At 38.1% G+C, this 19,122-nt stretch overlaps 1 protein-coding gene across 1 annotated transcript in view; it reads left to right on the top strand.

Moving 5' to 3' along the window:
• TPK1 (thiamin pyrophosphokinase 1) overlaps positions 1-19,122 on the top strand; it is a gene marked incomplete at its 5' end in the record, with an annotated part of 353,835 nt that overhangs the window by 210,948 nt on the left and 123,765 nt on the right. Inside the window, 1 exon segment of the mRNA XM_015812800.1 lies at positions 9,315-9,461. Within this exon segment, the coding sequence (XP_015668286.1) occupies positions 9,315-9,461 (147 nt within the window).

The raw sequence follows: 19,122 nt of genomic DNA, 5'->3' as shown, positions 1-19,122 counted from the left end.
ATTCAACCAAAGCAGATAATACACCGGTTAAAAGTAGCAAAAGTTCCAGACCGGAAATCACTTTCACTTCTTGCTGAAAAGTATCAATCCATCGCCATTTTAAGTTCACTTTCCCTCAATCCACCTCAAGTATAGGGAAGAACTTATTATCCAAGTTAGAGTAGAGTCCAAGATAAGAAGCAAACTTCCAGGGTCGGTTTGTCTGCTTACAAGAAAAACTCACAGTTCGCTTTAAGTTGCAGCGGTGGCGACGGCTTCTAGCTTCGCTACAGCGAAGGCGTCCTGGATCGCGGAGAAGCCCGGGGCTCCGGAGGAGTTCTCACCTACATCGTCCACAAGGGACGACTCGGGAACTCAACTCCTACCCCGGGCAGCTCACCTATCCCCTTACGCCCAGGGGAAGGGTATCAAGCCGTTTGACAGCTGATGCTAGCTGTCAAAACGGCTTTTACGCAAAAACAGGCGGGAGGCAGCTGCAGCTGCGTCCGACGAGGTCGCCTGCCACCAGAAGTCCCCCCACTATCATGTGTTCCTATTCCCTGGAGAAATTACCAGTTTCAGCTGTATGAAGGAAAAGGTCAAGATAGGCAATTTGCAACTTCTACCTAAGGTGCTCCTCAATTTATGTAGCAGCAATGAACCTATTGCAAATGAGTTCAGGAATAACATTGAACAATAGAACTGCCTCTTCCAAATGACAAGGACAAAGCTTAGAGAATGTGCTGCTTTATTTGGAGAAACTAGTATTCCAACACTTGTCCAACCTGAATGTTGCTTTAAGCTGAGGAAAAACAAGTGAAAATGTTAGATTTGTGGCAGACCAACCACACGTTTCATCAAAAGTATACTTTGTTAAATGAAAAGCATCTATATTTGTCTTCCTACACATTTCTCTTCTTTAATAAAATGATGTTTTCTTCTTGAATTTTAAAACCAGACAAAAGCAGTCTGCTAGGTCATTCTGTTTCTCTGTTTAGGTAAGGAAATATTTCTGAAAGGACAATGCAAAATATCACTTGTTAATCTAGTACTGAATATCATTCTGTAATTTATGTATTCTACTTGTGCATGATCAAACATTGTCACTTAGTTCCTCTCTTCTGGGCTGTGTAGGAAATCAAAATCCTTGTTCTTCCAAACAGTTGGGAAAATGAACAAAGACTCACCTGGCAATAAGGCATTCACTCTTTACTGTCTATGCATAATATCTATGCTTATTGAATGATTACTAGTTCCAAGTGGGACAGAAATATGATTGTCAGAATACATCTGCTCCTAGAAATTAATTGATCTTTAAAAACCAATCCTATAATGCTACCCAGTTTCAGTAACTCATCAGTAAAAGGCAGTACCAAGCAATTCCCATTTTCTTACCTATTTCATATTGGTCTATCATTCATGCTTGTGATAGTCTTGTATTTTTTATTGAACTCCATTTTTTTAAAGTAAGCATTCATTAAACCATTTCCCACATAAAGCTATCTGCAAGTTTTATTTGCAAAGAGCAATGGCTCATTAAACTCATTTCTGAAGCTGTGCAAGGACTGCTTAGTCTACTTTGTAGATGGACATGTCAGTTGCTTTTTCCCCACTCATATGCTATTTCTTCTTTGATGCTTAAAAGTAATTTTATATATGCAGCACTGCTGGGGGAAAAATAGGAACCCTCTTTTCTTACAATTTTACTTGTATTCTTCTTGTAAAAAATAGAATGAATTCTCTTATTAGGATAGCATATTTGAACTCCAGGTAGAAAATAAATTTACTTAGGTTCTGCTGCTTTGTTCATTGTAGCTTTTGTGAAAAAATGGGTTGTTAGATCTTTGGTGATCATTCCAAAGAATTCTAAAAGCAAATATTAAAGTGAGAACAATGTAAACCACATAGACTGCTACGGCATTTCAATAATACATCTATTACCACATGCTTTAAATCTTTGAATGCTTTGATTTTGCTGTCATTTTCCTAATAAGGCAATCTATCGTTAAGACTGGTGATAGATGTTGTTCTCCATAAATATCTGATTTTTGAAACTTAACAAGGTTAACTGTAACAGTATGGACGAAAAAGGGAAGCATCTTTTTTGAGAATTATAATTGAGTTGAATGTATGCTACAATACACAGCGTAACTTTTCTCTTCAATTATATTATCACACAATTTGTATGTAATGTCAGCTGTGGGTAGCAGTTTTGAGCTCATACTGCTTTTGCAAAGATACAAATAATAGGAAGGATATATTGTACTGCTTCCTTATTTTTTTAATCATGTCTCTTTTCTATCAGGTTGATTTCACTGAAAATATTGTCACATATAGTGGCAGTGTTTTATTTGCTTTGCTTTTTACCTTTTCTTCCTTTTTCAGAGGGGCTTGATGGAAATCTGTCACTATTCAGTTTTTATAATATTGCTCAGTTAGCCTGAACATAGGTTAAGTGATTTAATTTGGGAGTAAATATTTCTTAGAAGAAAGATATCTTTTGTTTACATATATAGGAAGCATTATTGCATAAATTGCTTATGGCCAGGTCAAACTGCACTGTAAGCCTGGGGCTACAACATTACCTATAACTTTTGAAATCTTTCTCCTTGAATTTTCTTGAAAAACATTGGAAAAGAAATTCATTTGTATCGACTAACCATTACCTTTTGTATCACATATTGCATCAATTTCTTCTTGATATAATTTAGCAGCACAGCAATGCACCGAATTAACTTAAATTCGTAGATATTAGTTCATAGGAAAGCTAAAAAAAAAATCTCTTTATATATAAAATTTGGAATGTTTTGTTTCACAATCTTGCAGCATATAAATATACTAGAGGAAAGAGAAGGGAAGGAATGAAGCACACTGTTTCCTCATTACTCATTATCCTCCTTATATTTTGTATCATTCTTATAGGATATAGTCTTTAAGATGCCAAGAGCTGTTCCAAATACCCCTAATGAAGCAAAATAGATTATATATATGAGCTACACCATTCTAGGTTTCATATAGCAGACTGTCTTTGAAAAGAAATTCATATCAACGTTTGAGAAAATGTCCAACCCTTTATAACATAGATGTGTTGGGTTTTAATACCCAGCACCCTTTAGCCCATATATTTATTTACTAACCTAAGTTAATGCAATGCTTTGGCTTCAAAAATTGCATTAAAATATGTTTATTTAAATGAATGAGTAATGCAGTACATAAAGAACCTTACTTCATAACAATCATTCTTTCAGAAGGTATCTGGTATCTGGTACCTGGTTCAAGCAGTAATAAGGTTGACAAGAAAAACTGCCAGCTACCCAAAACACTGAGTCATATCAGAAACCCTGCTATTTCTTAAAATTGTAGATAATTGTTTATTTATTTATTTATTTATTAAATTTATATACCACCCTATCTCCCTTACGGGACTCAGGGCGGTGAACAGGCGATACTAAAATAAATAGTTTAATAATAAATAAATAGTTTCTGTGCTAAAATCGAATTAAATAACAGGCCTGTTCTAAAAACACCACATACAAAACCCCACTAAAACATAATCAAACTACGCCAAGCCGGCTGCACGGAATAGATGGGCCTTCAGGGCTTGGCGAAAAAGGCGCAGGTTCGCAACTGTATGTAGGTCGGGGGGTAGGTAACCATAATTACAGAAAAAAAACTCAGACCTTTCTTTATGTATGTTACAATTCTATCCCTCACAGAGATCAATTTATTTTGTATGTCAGGACTCAGTTATCTTGCTTTTCCATCCTTAGCCTTGCCTAGCACAGAATTATATTTTCCCAGAAGACTAATAGAGAAAATGTCCACAGATTCACTGGAACTTTATTATAAATTTGCCTTCCTATGAATTCTAAAGGTCAGTTTAGAGAGAGTGTCAGAAACAGCGTGACTTTATCAGATATTTGTTTCTCTCTGAGCAGCTGCTTTTGGACTCTATCTCTAGTATCGTCTGTGAGTATCACTTCTCAAAGATCATGTTGCACTGATCATGAGCATCTAAAGCTTTACTTTTTAAGTGAGACTAAGCATGAGTACTAACCATCCAAGCATTCATTTTCTCTGTAATACCAAAAGTTAAGATATTGCTAATAGGAAACGGCAGAGCCATTCTCAGTCACCTGAATGCTACCTTTGCTTATAATAATAATAATAATAATAATAATAATAATAATAATAATAATAATAATAACAACAACAACAACAACAACAACAACAACAACTTTATTGTCACTTTGAAAGTACACCAATCAGCATACATCAAAGTGAAATTTTGTTGCATACAGCTCTCAAAGGGTTACCACCTCCAATATACACTCGTTTGTGGCCAGCTCAAGTTACAGATCTTCCATTTTAGTCTCTAGGGAGCGAACGATGGCAAACAGGACAGATGGAAACGGAGCTTCATGTGGATTAGTCCTCAAATTAGCTTGTATTCCTGCACGACAACCTCGCCTCCTTTCCTTTTTCTGATCTTGTCTCTTCCACCTTTTTCTTAAAGAGGCCTCACTCCTTTTTGCCCCTGGAGAACGCTGCTGCCACCACCAACTCCTCCAAAAGCCTCTCTCCCATCCTCTGGGCCTGCTGACAGCCTCATCCAGTTCCTTTGTAGTTTTATAATATGATTTGAAAAAGGTTCCTTTGTCATCATTCTTTGTAAATGGGCCAAATATTTATTTTATTTATGTATTATTAAATTTATATGCCACCCTCTAGTTCTAGAGATTCTAGCTAGCACAGTCCCCTTAAAATAATGAAATAGTTGTCATTCTCAGTACTTGACTTGTCATTTTAATGAAATTGGCTGTTCTAAATGGGAATAATAATAATAATAATAATAATAATAATAATAATAATAATAATAATAATAATAATAATAATAATAATAATAAAGTTGGAAGGGACCTTAGAGGTAATCAAGTCCAACCCCCTGCTCAGCAAGGAAACCCTATACCATTCCAGACAAATGGCTGTCCAGTTTCTTCTTAAAAACTTCCAGTGTTGGAGCATTCACCGCTTCTGGAGGCAGGTTGTTCCACTGATTAATTGTTCTAACTATCAGGAAATTTCTCCTTAGTTCTAAATTACTTCTCTCTTTGGTTGGTTTCTATCCATTGCTTCTTGTTTTGCCTTCAGGTGCTTTGGAGAATAGCTTGACTCCCTCTTCTTTATGGCAACCCCTGAGATATTGGAACACTGCCATGTCACCCCTCGTCCTTCTCTTCATTAAACTAGACATACCCAATTCCAGCAATCGTTCCTTATATGTTTTAGCCTCCAGTCCCATAATCATCTTTGTTGCTCTTCTCTGTACTCTTTCCAGAGTCTCAACATCTTTTTTACATCGTGGTGACCAAAACTGGATGCAGTATTCCAAGTGTGGCCTTACCAAGGCATTGTAAAGTGGTATTAACACTTTATGTGATCTTGATTCTATCCCTCTGTTAATGCAGCCTAGCACTGTGTTGGCCTTTTTGGCAGCTGCAGCACACTGCTGGCTCATATTTAGGTGATTGTCTACTAGGACTCCGAGGTCCCTCTCACGGTTACTACTATTGAGCAAGGTGCCACCTATGCTGTACTTGTGCATTTGGTTTTTCTTGCCTAAATGTAGAACCTTACTTTTTTCACCACTGAATTTCATTTTGTTAGAACCCAATGTTCAAGTCTGTCAAGATCCTTCTGTATCTTAAGCCTATCTTCTGGAGTATTGGCTATTCCTGTCAGCTTGGTGTCGTCTGCAAATGTGATGAGTTCCCCATCTATCCCCTCATCCAAATCGTTGATGAAGATGTTGAAGAGCACTGGGCTCAGAACAGAGCTCTGGGGCACCACACTACACACTTCCTTCCATGTAGATGCAGTTCCATTGAGGACCACATGCTGAGTAGGGCCAGTCAGCCAGTTACGAATCCATCTGGTGATAATGCTGTCTAACCCACATTTTTCTATCTTATCAAGTAGTAGGTTGTGATCTACTTTATCAAATGCCTTACTGAAGTCCAAGTAAATTATATCTACAGCATTCCACTAATTTTGTCACTTGGTCAAAGTATGCAATAAGATTTGTCTGGTATGATATGTTTTTGACAAACCCATGTTGGCTTTTGGTAATGACTTTGTTTGCCTCTAGGTGTTAGCTGATTTGTTGTTTGATTATCTTTTCCAGAATCTTCCCAAGTATTGAGGTCAGGCTGATAGGTCTGTGGTTTCCTGGATCCATTTTTCTTCTTTTTTTGAAGATGGGAACAAATCAGTTCTTTTCCAGTCCTCTGGTAGTTTCCCAGTGCCCACTGAACTATATCTTTCAAAGATCCTGGAGCACTGAGGAACTACCAGAGGATTGGGAAAGAGCTGATGTAGTTAGAGTTTCTTTTTTTAGAGGAGATCCATAACCATATGTTTCCACAATGCTATTCAATAATTCATGTTTTATTACTTAGGTATTAACATATTGGACAGTCCCAGAAAATTATATCTTAGTCAATAAGCCATGATTAAACAATCCATGGCTAAATATAATGTAGTAACACTACATGGTGTGTGGATGCACATATAAACATCCATTGTGCAACACTTGCCCTCTGGGCCGAAAGGTAAATTTATATCTTTTGGAACTATTTCAGACAAATGGTTGTCCAATCTCTTCTAAAAATCTCCAATGTTAGAGCACAACAGTTTCTGAAGGCAAGTTGTTCCATTGATTAATTGTTCTCAGGAAATTTTTCCTTAGTTCTAGGTTGATTAGTTTCTATCCATTACTTCTTGTCCTGCCTTCAGGTCTTTGGAGAATAGGTTGACCCTCTCTTTTTTATGGTAGCCCCTTAAATATTAGAACATGCTATAATATCACCTCTAATCCTTAGTCTATCACTAATAATTACTCTATTTCAATCATTTGAAACTAAAATTTTCCCTATTAGTTTTTGGATGTTTCAAAAACTTGTCATCAATATTATGTTTTATGTTTGGGTACATATTGACAAAATTCTACAAATCCCCATGTTCTTTCCTTTAATTTTTATTTACTTTTCTAAATCCTTCATCCCTAAAAGAACACCTTTTACTTTTTGTATCATAATATGTCTTTATGCAATTAAAACTGAAACACAATGAATTAAATATCATACATGTTACATGTACTAATTCTGAAAAAGAAGTAAGATCCACAAATCTTAGTGCCAAATTCTAGAGGATGGATTCATTCTTCACTTTGGAGTTTTACTGTAGAATATATTGCATGTAAACAATGACACAGTCCACAGCTCTATTTCAAAACAGATTACTCTTTCTCCCATCATAAAAACAGAAATATTAACACACATAGAAAAAGGAGCAATCTCTCTGAAGATAGTCCAGTAACCTAGAATAATATCTTCTTTCTTCCTTCCTTCCTTCCTTCCTTCCTTCCTTCCTTCCTTCCTTCCTTCCTTCCTTCCTTCCATCCATCCATCCATCCATCTGTGTAAAGTGAGAAATGATACAGGCAAGTGAGCATGGGTCTTATTTCAATCATTATATTGATACCATAAGCACCACTAAGTATATGAAAAGATAATATCTCTCACAGAAAACAAACACAACTGTGAATGTTAAATTTGGGGCTCATTTTAGGCTCTTCTACCAACCATCTTTTTTAAATAAGGGTTAAAAACATGTTTCAAATTGTGTAGAAATATACTTATATGCTTCACATATAAATATGTAGAAATTAATAATCATTCCATAAATTCTTCATTTTAAATTGATTAAGCTAGCAGTACCTGTCCATACTTTTAGGTGGATTATTAGCTTTTTGATATATAGGAAGCAACAGGTGAAGCTAGAGAAAATTACATCTAATATCTGAGCAATTAGCACAACCCCCCTCAAGGCTGTGTTCTCTCTGTTGCTCATCTCTGCATCCCTCTGTTAAAATATTGAAGTTTGCAGATGATGCAACAGTTACTGTGGGCTTATTCGAGATGGTGATGAATCTGCAGATGGGAAGTTCAACAACTGGCCCTGTGGTGCAACCAGAACAGTCTGGAGATGAACATGCTTAAAATGGTAAAGATGAGAGTAGATTTTAAGAAGAGCCCTTCTATTCTTCCACCTCTTACTATATTTGGCAGCACAGTATCAGCAGTAGAGTTCTTCAAGTTTTTGAGTTCTATAATCTTCCAGGATTTGGAATGGACCTGCCAACACTAGAACCATCATTAAAAAGGCAGAACGAAGAATATTCTTCCTACAGCAACTCCAGAGGTTCAGACTGCCCTAGGACCTGTTGATATAGTTTTATAGAGGAATTATTGAATCTGTCATTTGTACTTCTATAATTGTCTGGTTTGATACAGCAACCAAACAAGAAAGGTACAGACTCCAATGGATAGTTACGGCTGCAGAAAGAACAATTGCAACCAGTCTGCTTTCCATAAAAGATCTGTATATTGCGCAGATCAGAAGAAGGACTGAGAAAACATCTACAGACCCTCACATCCTGGACATAAAGATGTTTCAACTCTTTCCCTCAGAATGCCACTATAGGGCATCTAAAATAACTAGACATAGGGACAGGGTTTTTTCCTTGTGCCATCACTCTGCTGAACACCTAACTCTCACAGTACTGTCTAATGTCTATGTATGACCATGTTGTATGACCATAATATTAGTATTAGTCTTCTTATATTTCTACCCCCTCTTTTTGGTATTATGATGACTATTCTATTATTTTGCATCTACACTGAGACCTTCTGCACCGGAGAAAAATTCCTTGTGCATTTAATCATACTTGACCAAATAAAATATTATAGTCTAGTCTAGTCTCTAAAAAGTTCTGTTAGCTCCAGGACCTAGAGCTTATCTAGCCGAGCCTTTCATTTTAGTAATAATCCTCCTACTCATATTACTTAGCAACTGATTTTCAAAGTCTACTGTCTCTGTTATTGGATGTAATATAGAGCCATCACAACTTTGAGCTGTTATTTGCTTTGTCTTCCATGATTTGCCATTAAAATGCATTCAGAAAAGCAATGAAATGTTCCTAGACTTGGTTATTATAACCCTAGAAAATCAAGACCAAGATATTTATATCATCATCGTCATCATCATCATCTAAAAAGATGAGGATTGAAATGAATGAGGCTAATGTCTTCAAATATGCTTATTTTATAAATTCTCCTACCATTATAAATATATTGTTGATATTTCTGAAATCTGTTCAACATCTCAAATTATATTTATGCTTTGTAAACATATGTATTTATATTTTATATTTTGGACCTTTTTTAAACATTCTATTTATTTTTTTCTCTGTGTGCATTTTGTATTTCTGTTAGATGGACATGATTATAACTTTGGGTGGACTTGGAGGTCGCTTTGACCAAATCATGGCATCTGTGGAAACCCTCTTCCATGCAGTTAAGATAACCTCTTTTCCCATCATAGTTATTCAAGAGTGTTCCTTAATATACCTACTTCAACCTGTAAGTTAAATAAAACTTGTTTTTTAAATAAATGCATCATATATATTTTATTGCCTTCCATAGAAATTATTACACTTACAGCTATGAAATCAATATATGCAATCAAATACAGAAAAATGTTTTAGAATAAAATACAAATGGCATCACCTAGTCAAGCTTATTTTAAATCCCATTTGTTTCAGGGTAATAATTATATGATTAGATAACTCTCTGTTTAAGCCTATGTTTAACTAACATTAAGTTGCACTAGAATTATGTAATCTTAGCAACAATGTTGTTTTTAGTTTTTACCTTACTTTGTTTCTATGTGGATGGTTGATTTGTAATTTGGTAATGTTAAAAGTACCTTAAAAGGGATTCTTTTATTGCATATTTATGCCAATTCAGATTTGATTGACATTGGGTCTCTTTTAGATTATCAAAAAGATCTGCAATACATATGAAAACATATTTTGGGAATCAGTAGAAATAACTTTGTTTGGCTGAAGCACAGAAAATATATAGAAAATATATTAATTGTTTCTAGCTAAATAATCTTCTGCCATGGGAGGTTCCTCAGGTGTATCTAATTTCAGTATCCATCCATCCATCCATCCATCCATCCATCCATCCATCCATCCATCCATCCATCCATCCATCCATCCATCCATCCATCCATCCATCTATCTATCTATCTATCTATCTATCTATCTATCTATCTATCTATCTATCTATCTATCTATCTATCTATCTATCTGTTATTCTGTTCAGGATAATGCATTGAAATATAGAAGTAAATACTATTTTTTCAACTTATAAGACCCTCAAGATTTAAAAACAATGCTGTATACAAAGTTCATTTGATATTGCAATAAGAAATTATACTATTTGTAGAGCCAAAAAACTAGAATATATTCACAAATGAGGGTAAATTTCAACAATTTGTGCACTGCAAGTTATTGTTAATAGATAAATAGTTTTGCAAATGAGACAGAATAAATACTATATTTACAAACTGATTTTTTTAAATGTTGCATTGGACATGATTTATGGTAATATACAGGCAAGTCCATGTAGTTTCCTAAGGTGAGAAAGAGTGACTGGCTCAAAGTCACTCATTTGGTTTCTGTGCCTAAGGTAGGACTAGAATTGGGTCTTTCTAATGTTAGTCCAGTGCCCTAAATCATTAGTCCAAACTGATTTTTGAGGTAAATTTAGAAATCTGAAACTGATGTAATTTTGTTGACAACAGATAGTTATCTAAATGTTTTTTTTAAGAGAGATGCATTTCGTACAGTAAGTGCTGATAAATGAATCATTATGACTGGGGACCTTACTAAACTGTTACATCTTGGCGCCTGTGCATAGTTTTGTTCCAAAAACTAAGTAAATATCTTGTGCTGTTGTTGTTTACTGTGAGGCTGGAATCTTATTAATAGAGCCATATGTCAAAGGGAAAATGAAGAATTACATTAAAATACCTAAGTATTTCAAATCCAGTCACAGGGTAGATAATATAGGCAATATATAAGATAATATAGGCAATATATAATATAGGCAATTATCCAGGGTAGATAATATAGGCAATATGATAAGATCAACATTTGGGATAAGATCAACATTTAAGATTAATACAAATAATCGTCAACAGACAAAATACAACATGGAACTAAGCAACTCAGACTGACGCTGAGATGTTTCTATTATTATGTAGTGAAAGTAGACTATGACCTAAATAGTTGCATCAGGGAAAGAATTATGAAAACAGCTAAGTAGAAGGTATGTTTACTAATATATTTATCTTTCCCCGTGATGTAAGCATGGTGTGAATTGATGTTATGTATATTGGAATAGCACTATTGCAGTAGATGTTGATGTTCCATTTACTTTCATATCATAGGTAGGCATCTAAACCAGGGATAGGATGCCTTATCTGGCTTTTCAGTTATATTTGATTCCATAGTTTATAGATAATAATAATATAATAATAATAATAATAGTAAAGTTGGAAGGGACCTTGAAGGTCATCTAGTCCAACCCCCTGCTCAGGCAGGAAACCCTATACCATTTCGGACAAATGGCTGTCCAGTCTCTTCTTAAAAACTTCCAGTGTTGGAGCATTCACCGCTTCTGAAGGCAGATTGTTCCACTGGTTAATTGTTCTCACTGTCAGGAAGTTTCTCCTTAGTTCTAGATTGCTTCTCTCCTTGATTAGTTTCCACCCGTTGCTTCTTATCCTGCCTCCAGGCGCTTTGGAAAATAATATAAGCTATGGATTGCTTTCCACCTATTCTTTGTAATATGAAAAAAACCAAGATAATTTTTTTCTGTTTTAATTTCCTGAATCAAAAAATTAGCCTAGATATTTTACTAGCTTATTGAGGGCTCCAAGCATATGTAATAGGGGAAAATAAAATCCTTAAGTTTGTTTTAGATTGAGCGTAATTTCCAAATGTTGAGCTATTTTTTTCCTCTTTTGGAACACATTTTTGACATTAATTCATTCAGACATGTGATATTTTGACATGCAGGTCAGTTGTTGTTGTTGTTAGTTGCGAAGTCGTGTCCGACCCATTGCGACCCCATGGACAACGTTCCTCCAGACCTTCCTCTATCATCTTCTGGAGTCCATTTAAGCTCACGCCTACTGCTTCAGTGACTCCATCCAGCCACCTCATTCTCTGTCGTCCCCTTCTTCTATTGCACTCAATATTTCCCAGCGTTAGGCTCTTCTCCAGTGAGTCCTTCCTTCTCATTAGGTGGCCAAAGTACTTGAGTTTCAACTTCAGGATCTGGCCTTCTAAAGAGCAATCAGGGTGAATCTCCTCTAGGACTGACCGGTTTGATCGCCTTGCAGTCCAGGGGACTCGCAGGAGTCTTCTCCAGCACCATAGTTCAAAGGCCTCAATTCTTTTGCATTCAGCCTTTCTTATGGTCCAACTTTCACAGCCATACATTGCAACTGGGAAAACCACGGTCTTGACTGTACGTACTTTTGGCAGGGTGATGTCTCTGCTTTTTAGTATGCTGTCTAGATTTGTCATAGCTTTCCTCCCCAGGAGCAAGCATCTTTTAATTTCTTGGCTGCAGTCCCCATCTGTGGTGATCTTGGAGCCCAGGAAGATAAAATCTGTCACTACCTCCATTACGTCCCCATCTATTTGCCAAGAATTGAGAGGGCTGGATGTCATGATCTTGGTTTTCTTAATGTTGAGTTTCAAGCCAACTTTTGCACTCTCCTTCTTCACCCACATCAAGAGGCTCTTTAGTTCCTCGTCACTTTCTGCCATTAGAGTGGTATCATCTGCATATCTTAGGTTGTTGATATTTCTCCTGGCAATCTTAATTCCAACTTTTGATTCATCTAGCCCTGCCTTTCTCATGATGTGCTCTGCATATAAATTAAATAGGCAGGGCAACAGAATACTGCCTTGCCGGACTCCTTTTTCAATTTTGAACCAATCAGTGGTTCCGTGTCCGGTTCTCACTGTTGCTTCTTGACCTGTGTATAGGTTTCTCAACAGACAAATAAGATGGTCTGGTATTCCCAACTCTTTAAGAACTTGCCACAATTTGTTGTGATCCACACAATCAAAGGCTTTAGCATAATCAATGAAGCAGAAGTAGATGTTTTTCTGGAATTGGGTGTATCTTTCTCTTTCTCCCTTGCCTTTCGCTTCCCTTCTTTCCTCAGCTATTTGCAAAGCTTCCTCAGACAGCTATTTTGCTTTCTTGCATTTCTTTTTCTTTGGAATGGTTTTAGTTGCTACCTCTTGTACAATGTTGCGAACCTCCGTCCATAGTTCTTCAGGCACTCTGTCTATCAGATCTAATTCCTTAAATCTATTTGTCACCTCTACTGTATATTCATCAGGGATATGGTTTATTTCATACCTAAGTGGCCTAGTGTTTTTCCCTACTTTCTTCAATTTAAGCCTACATTTTGCAACGAGAAGCTCATGAACTGAGCCACAGTCAGCTCCTGGTCTTGTTTTTACTGACTGTACAGAACTTCTCCATCTTTGGCTGCAGAGCACATAGTCAATCTGATTTTTGTATGACCGTCTGGTGATGTCCATGTATAGAGCCATCTCTTGTTGGAAAAGAGTGTTGGCTATGACCATTGTATTCTCTTGACAAAATTCTATCAGCCTGTGCCCTCTTTTTGTACTCCAAGGCCAAACTTGCCTATTATTCCAGTTATCTTTTGGCTTCCTACTTTAGCATTACAATCCCCCATGATGATAAGGACATCATTTTTTGGTGTTGATTCTATAAGGTCCTGTAGGGCTTCATAGAACTGGTCAATTTCATCCTCTTCAGCACCAGTGGTTGTGGCATAGACTTGGACTACTGTGATATTGAATGGTTTGCCTTGGATTCGTACTGAGATCATTCTGTCATTTGGGGGATTGTATCCCAGTATTGCTTTTCCTACTCTTTTATTGACTATGAAGGCTACTCCATTTCTTCTGAGGGATTCTTGCCCGCAGTAGTATACCTGATCGTCCTCTGAATTAAATTCACCCATTCCTGTCCATTTTAGTTCACTGATTCCTAAGATGTCGATGTTCAGTCTTGTCATCTCTTGTTTGACCACATCCAGTTTGTCTTGATTCATGGATCTTACATTCCAGGTTCCTATGGAGAAAAGATCTTTACAGTATCGGACTTTCCTTTCACCACCAGATGCATCTACAGCTGAGCGTCCTTTCGGCTTTGGCCCAGTCACTTCACTCTTTCTGGTGCTACTAGTACTAGCCCTCTGCTCTTCCCCAGTAGCATATTGGACACCTTCTGACCTGAGGGGCTCATCTTCCAGCGTCATATATTTTTGCCTTTTGGTACTGTCCCTGGGGTTTTCATGGCAAAGATACTGGACTGGGTTGCCATTTCCTTCTCCAGTGGATCACATTTTGTCAGAGCTCTCTGCTATGACCTGTCCATCTTGGGTGGCCCTGCACAGCATAGCTCACAGCTTCATTGAGTTACGCAAGCCCCTTCACCACGACAAGACAGTAATCCATGAAAGAGGCAGGTCAGTTACCTTGTATTATATTCTTTGCTATGTTTCAGACTGTGGAAAGAGAAATTTTATACTATAGTCCTTCTATGCAAGGTTTAGAGCTAGGTGAGCCAAATCAGGTCTCATGGAAAAGTACTGAACCAAAATTTGTGCTGTAGCCACTTTCACAATTCAAAGGAAATATTTGCAATCTAAGCTGTACCTGTCTTTTGCTCAATATGCTTTTGTAGTGTTGCCTGTTTTAATATGCATATTTAGAACATACAGGGTGAATTTGTAGGAAATGGGAAAGTGATGCCAGCAGATATGAGTTTTAGATGTACACGGGTATGTGGAAAGTTGGTATGTGGAAAGTAGTGATCAGCAGAAAAGTACAGGAACTGATTCCTTGATATTGCAAGATTAGCAGCCATCTGTTTGTGGTTTTAAAAAGAGTTAAGATATAAAAGATTGAGTCTGGATAGAACTCAGGGCCACTTGGCCACTAGCCATCACTGTTATTACTGCTAGTCCAAAGCTGGTCCTCATTGCAATGGGTAAATCAATGTAAGTACTGAATTTCTGTTCTAAATTTAAATAACCTCTGGATACTAAAGTGAGACTTTTGTTGTGTGTTGTCTCTTGTTTCATTTAAGCAAGTTTTTCCCCTGACAGTTTTGGTGCATTGGCCAGGAAAGGACGAAAGCTGAAAGAGGCCTTGAGTTCCACAGGAGCTTCTGACTATATCCAGGTTTGGACCATAGGCAATCAGCCTGCTCCTTCTCTGTGCTTCTTTCTCTTTTGACTCACACTCCACTTTGAACCAGAGGTAAGGAGGTACCCCTTCTTGCGACCGCTTTTTGTGCACCATCTCCAGTTTCGGCTGCATGAGAAGGGTCAAAACCAGAGATAGCAAGGAGATAGCAAGGTGTCTGGATAAAATTGTCGTGCCCTTAGGCAAAATGGTTGGCCATGTCTGGTGGTAGCGGAAACTACTGTGGCTGAGACTGAAAAGGGAGCTGACATTCCTGGGGGCTGATCACCCCCTTGTAGTCGAGGTAGCACCTCAGATAAGGGTCGTTCCCTTCTGTGTTGTGTCTTGTGGCTTCATTTTATTTACCCCTTTCTAATGATGCTTAGCAAGGAGATGAAGTTATGGTAGATTCTGAATTTCTTATTTTAATGTGGGCAGTTTGGAAATTTTGCTCCAAAGTTGCCATTTCATTGATATTGTTTTGGGACTTTTATTCAGTTTGTTTATGCTTGCCTTTTTTGCCTTAGAGCAGGGTTTTTCAACCGGTGGTATGCTTACCACCAATGGTACTTTAGCACCTGGCAGGTGATACAGAACCTTCCTGGACAAGTGTAGTGGGAGAGGGGAATGAGCTGAAGCAACCCAAGCCTGAGGGAGAGGCAACTGGAGCTCTGGACTGTCAGGGCTCAGCAGAAGCCCTAGAATCGCCGCAGGGCTCCAGCAGATTAGCGCTTCTGGAAGCAGCGCATAGCTGCAGGTGAACCAAAGAGAAAAGGAGGGGGAAGGAGAGGAGAGGATATAAAAGGAGGTGGTTTTGGTGGGAAAGGGGAAAAAAGACAATAGGGAAAGAGAAGGGGACAGAGAATAAGCTGTGGAAGGAGAGCTCAGCAGGTAGGGAGGAAAAAGAGACAGGGAAGAAGAAATTGTTGCTGAAAGAAAAGGTCCCCTGATTCATTTTCTCCAGCCAGGAGAATGCAATCAGCACTGATGAAATGAAAAGCCGGGAGACAAGCATGTTGGAAAGGAGGTTGGTTTATTTCAGAAACCAGTGGGTTCCAGATCAGCTGGCAGCTTGATTGGGTTACCGTAAAGATTTTTATACAGTTTTACAGTGTTTTGTAATTCAGAGGCTCAGTTTGTGTGCTTTGGTTGTTGGAATATTTTAGTCTGTTTCACAAAGGCTAGCAATGAGCCCAAAATGTTGGCTTCCATAGGTTTAATCCCTTTAACCAAATGTAATTAGTTTTACCCCCTTATCTTGAATCTGTCTATGGCTTTTAGCAAGTATTTTTTGTAGGTAAACAGGCTTAATTTAAGGTTATCACTTTTCCACAATTGCCAGAGCCTTTAAGCCTTCGTTTAAACTGAGACACACCTTAGGCTATTTTGCAGTTTGAAGAGAAAAAAAACCCAGAGTTAATGATTCTTTATTCTGGGAGGCTTTTGTGAGCCTTTCTTGCTTTGTGCTTGATTCCTGTGTCTTTAGGGGTACAGTGAAGGGACTGGGGGATTCATTCTTACTATACTGTGGAAGGAGATCCCAGAAGGGAGAGAGGAAGAAGGACTGACCAGCCAGCTGGTAGTGGTGCATATTAATAAATATGGATAAATTCATCATACATTTGTCAGTGCAAAGGGAAAATGATTCAGCAAAGGAACTGCTGCCAAAGAAATTAAAACTGGTACTTTTTTCCTTTTTTTCCTTTTTTCAGCTCATCCTACCCACACTACACACTCCCCCCACCCAAAATTCTTTGGTTCCCCAAAGAGTGGGAAGGGCTCACCAGGAATTGGGGGTATCAGGGCAGGGATCAAAATTTCATCTAACAGCAGGTACCACCTCCTCTGTGCTGTGGCCCAGAGTATCATGTCAATCTCCTAAGGGGATGTATTACACATTTTAGTCTTTGTACCTTTGGTTCAGCTGTAATGAATGAGTCATCCTCCCGAGACTTCTCGCACCTAAAAGTCTCTGGGGCTGGAGGCCCATTCTTTGGTTCTAGCTTTTGTGAGGCATGTGGAAGGATTGAGACTTTCTCCACAGGTTCCTCCAGCCCAGGAACCTCTGGAGCTGGTGGCACTCTCTCCAGTTCTGGCAGCTGCTCAGACTGCTCATCAGCCTTCCACTTGGGTTTTCTAAGAACTTTTTCCTGTCCCCAAGCTCCAGGTACATCTGGCATCTGGCCTGAGCTGCTCAGACCCCATCTCAGTGCCTGATGTGGGGGGAGCTGTTGCAATGTTTTCCAATGACCACAACCAGTTCATACAGCCCTCTTCTTCTTCGCTATCCTCCGCTTCTCCTTCCACGGATCAAGCAGGTTGTGCTCGAGTCACTGGTCTCCTCTTTGTTTTTTTCTCATGGCTTCAAAATTTCTGGAAATTTTTACATCTCTATTTATGACTTTTAAAGCCCTTAATTGCATGGGTCCAGACTACCTGATAAACTGCCTTACCCAGAGCTTTTTTTCTCATAGAACACCCAAAACGGAGTTCCGGCACCTTTTTTGGATGGAACCTTGTAGGGTAGGCAAGGTGAGTTGTATGATGTGTGTGAATTCCGGCACCTTTTTTTTTTTTTATTAGAAAAAAAGCACTGGGCTCTAGAAGAGGCCAGAGAGGACTTCAGATCCTGTTGGTCAAAGAACTTCAACTATCGGGATTTAGAATAAGAGCTTTCTCTGCTGCAGTGCCTACTTTTTGGAACATCTCACTGTATACTCTAAAGTAAAATCTGTTCCCACTCTTCTATCCTTCTGCAAGGATCTGAAGACGTGGCTCTGCCAGTTGGCCTGGAAATCACATGTAAATAATTAACACATTTATATTGAAGTGAGAAATCATCACAGTTTGGGGTTTTTAGCAAATCAAATGATTTAGAAATAGGTCCAGGATAATGACTGTAGAGGCATCCAACTGCTGATAGGCACATCGGCTGTCTATTTATATACTATTTGCAAATTGGGTTTCTTTCTTTCCCAGAAAATGGTTAGATATAGTATCTCTACAACTGTGGTTTGGCCTCCAAAAGTGAATGTAAGCTGTTGTATTGGATAATTATATACAAAGCTGTTCCAATCAAGCTGTGCCTAATTTTATGCCAATAATTTCAAAGCCATTATCTGCTGTGTATGTGCAAGAGTTTGTTTAACTTTAGCATGAGCAGCTCACTGATCATAAACTATATATTGTTGCAATCATTATGTAGCTTGAAATGTATAAATCAAAAGCAGTTTTATTCACATTCCTTTGAATTGTAGTTTGGAGCATGAAGTTGTGATATATATTTGAAAGTACTATCAGATGAAATTGCACTTAAATTCATAATGGATGCACAAGATTTTATGTTAGGGAACACTAACTGAATATGCTGTTGCATTTAGATGCTACTAAGTAGCATCTAAAGCAGTGGTTCTCAACCTTTCTAATGTCGTGACCCCATAATACAGTTCCCCATGTTGTGGTGACCCCCAACCACTTATACATCGCCGGGTGCTGGGGGCGCGGCCAAGTGGGTGTGGCCACCAAGTGGGCGTGGCCGCCAAGTGGGCGTGGCCGCCAAGTGGGCGTGGCCGCCAAGTGGGCGTGGTAACCCCCAACCATAAAATTATTTTCGTTTCTATTTCATAACTGTAATTTTGCTACGTGGCCAAGTGGGCGTGGGCGCCAAGTGGGCGTGGCTGCCAAGTGGGCATGGCCGCCAAGTGGGCGTGGCCGCCAAGTGGGCGTGGTAACCCCCAACCATAAAATTATTTTCGTTTCTATTTCATAACTGTAATTTTGCTACTGTTATGAATCGCAATGTAAATATCTGATATGCAGGATGTATTTGCATTGAACATAATTAAAGCATAGTGATTAATCACAAAAACAATATGTAATTATATATTATTAAATATTTATTTTTAATTACAAAAAATGAAATT

Source organism: Protobothrops mucrosquamatus, unplaced genomic scaffold (genome assembly GCF_001527695.2).
Source record: "Protobothrops mucrosquamatus isolate PMUCROS unplaced genomic scaffold, P.Mucros_1.0 scaffold111, whole genome shotgun sequence".
Taxonomy (NCBI): domain Eukaryota; kingdom Metazoa; phylum Chordata; class Lepidosauria; order Squamata; family Viperidae; genus Protobothrops; species Protobothrops mucrosquamatus.
The sequence above is the reverse complement of the archived record's forward strand: the minus strand, read 5'-3'. Positions and strand labels throughout refer to the sequence as shown.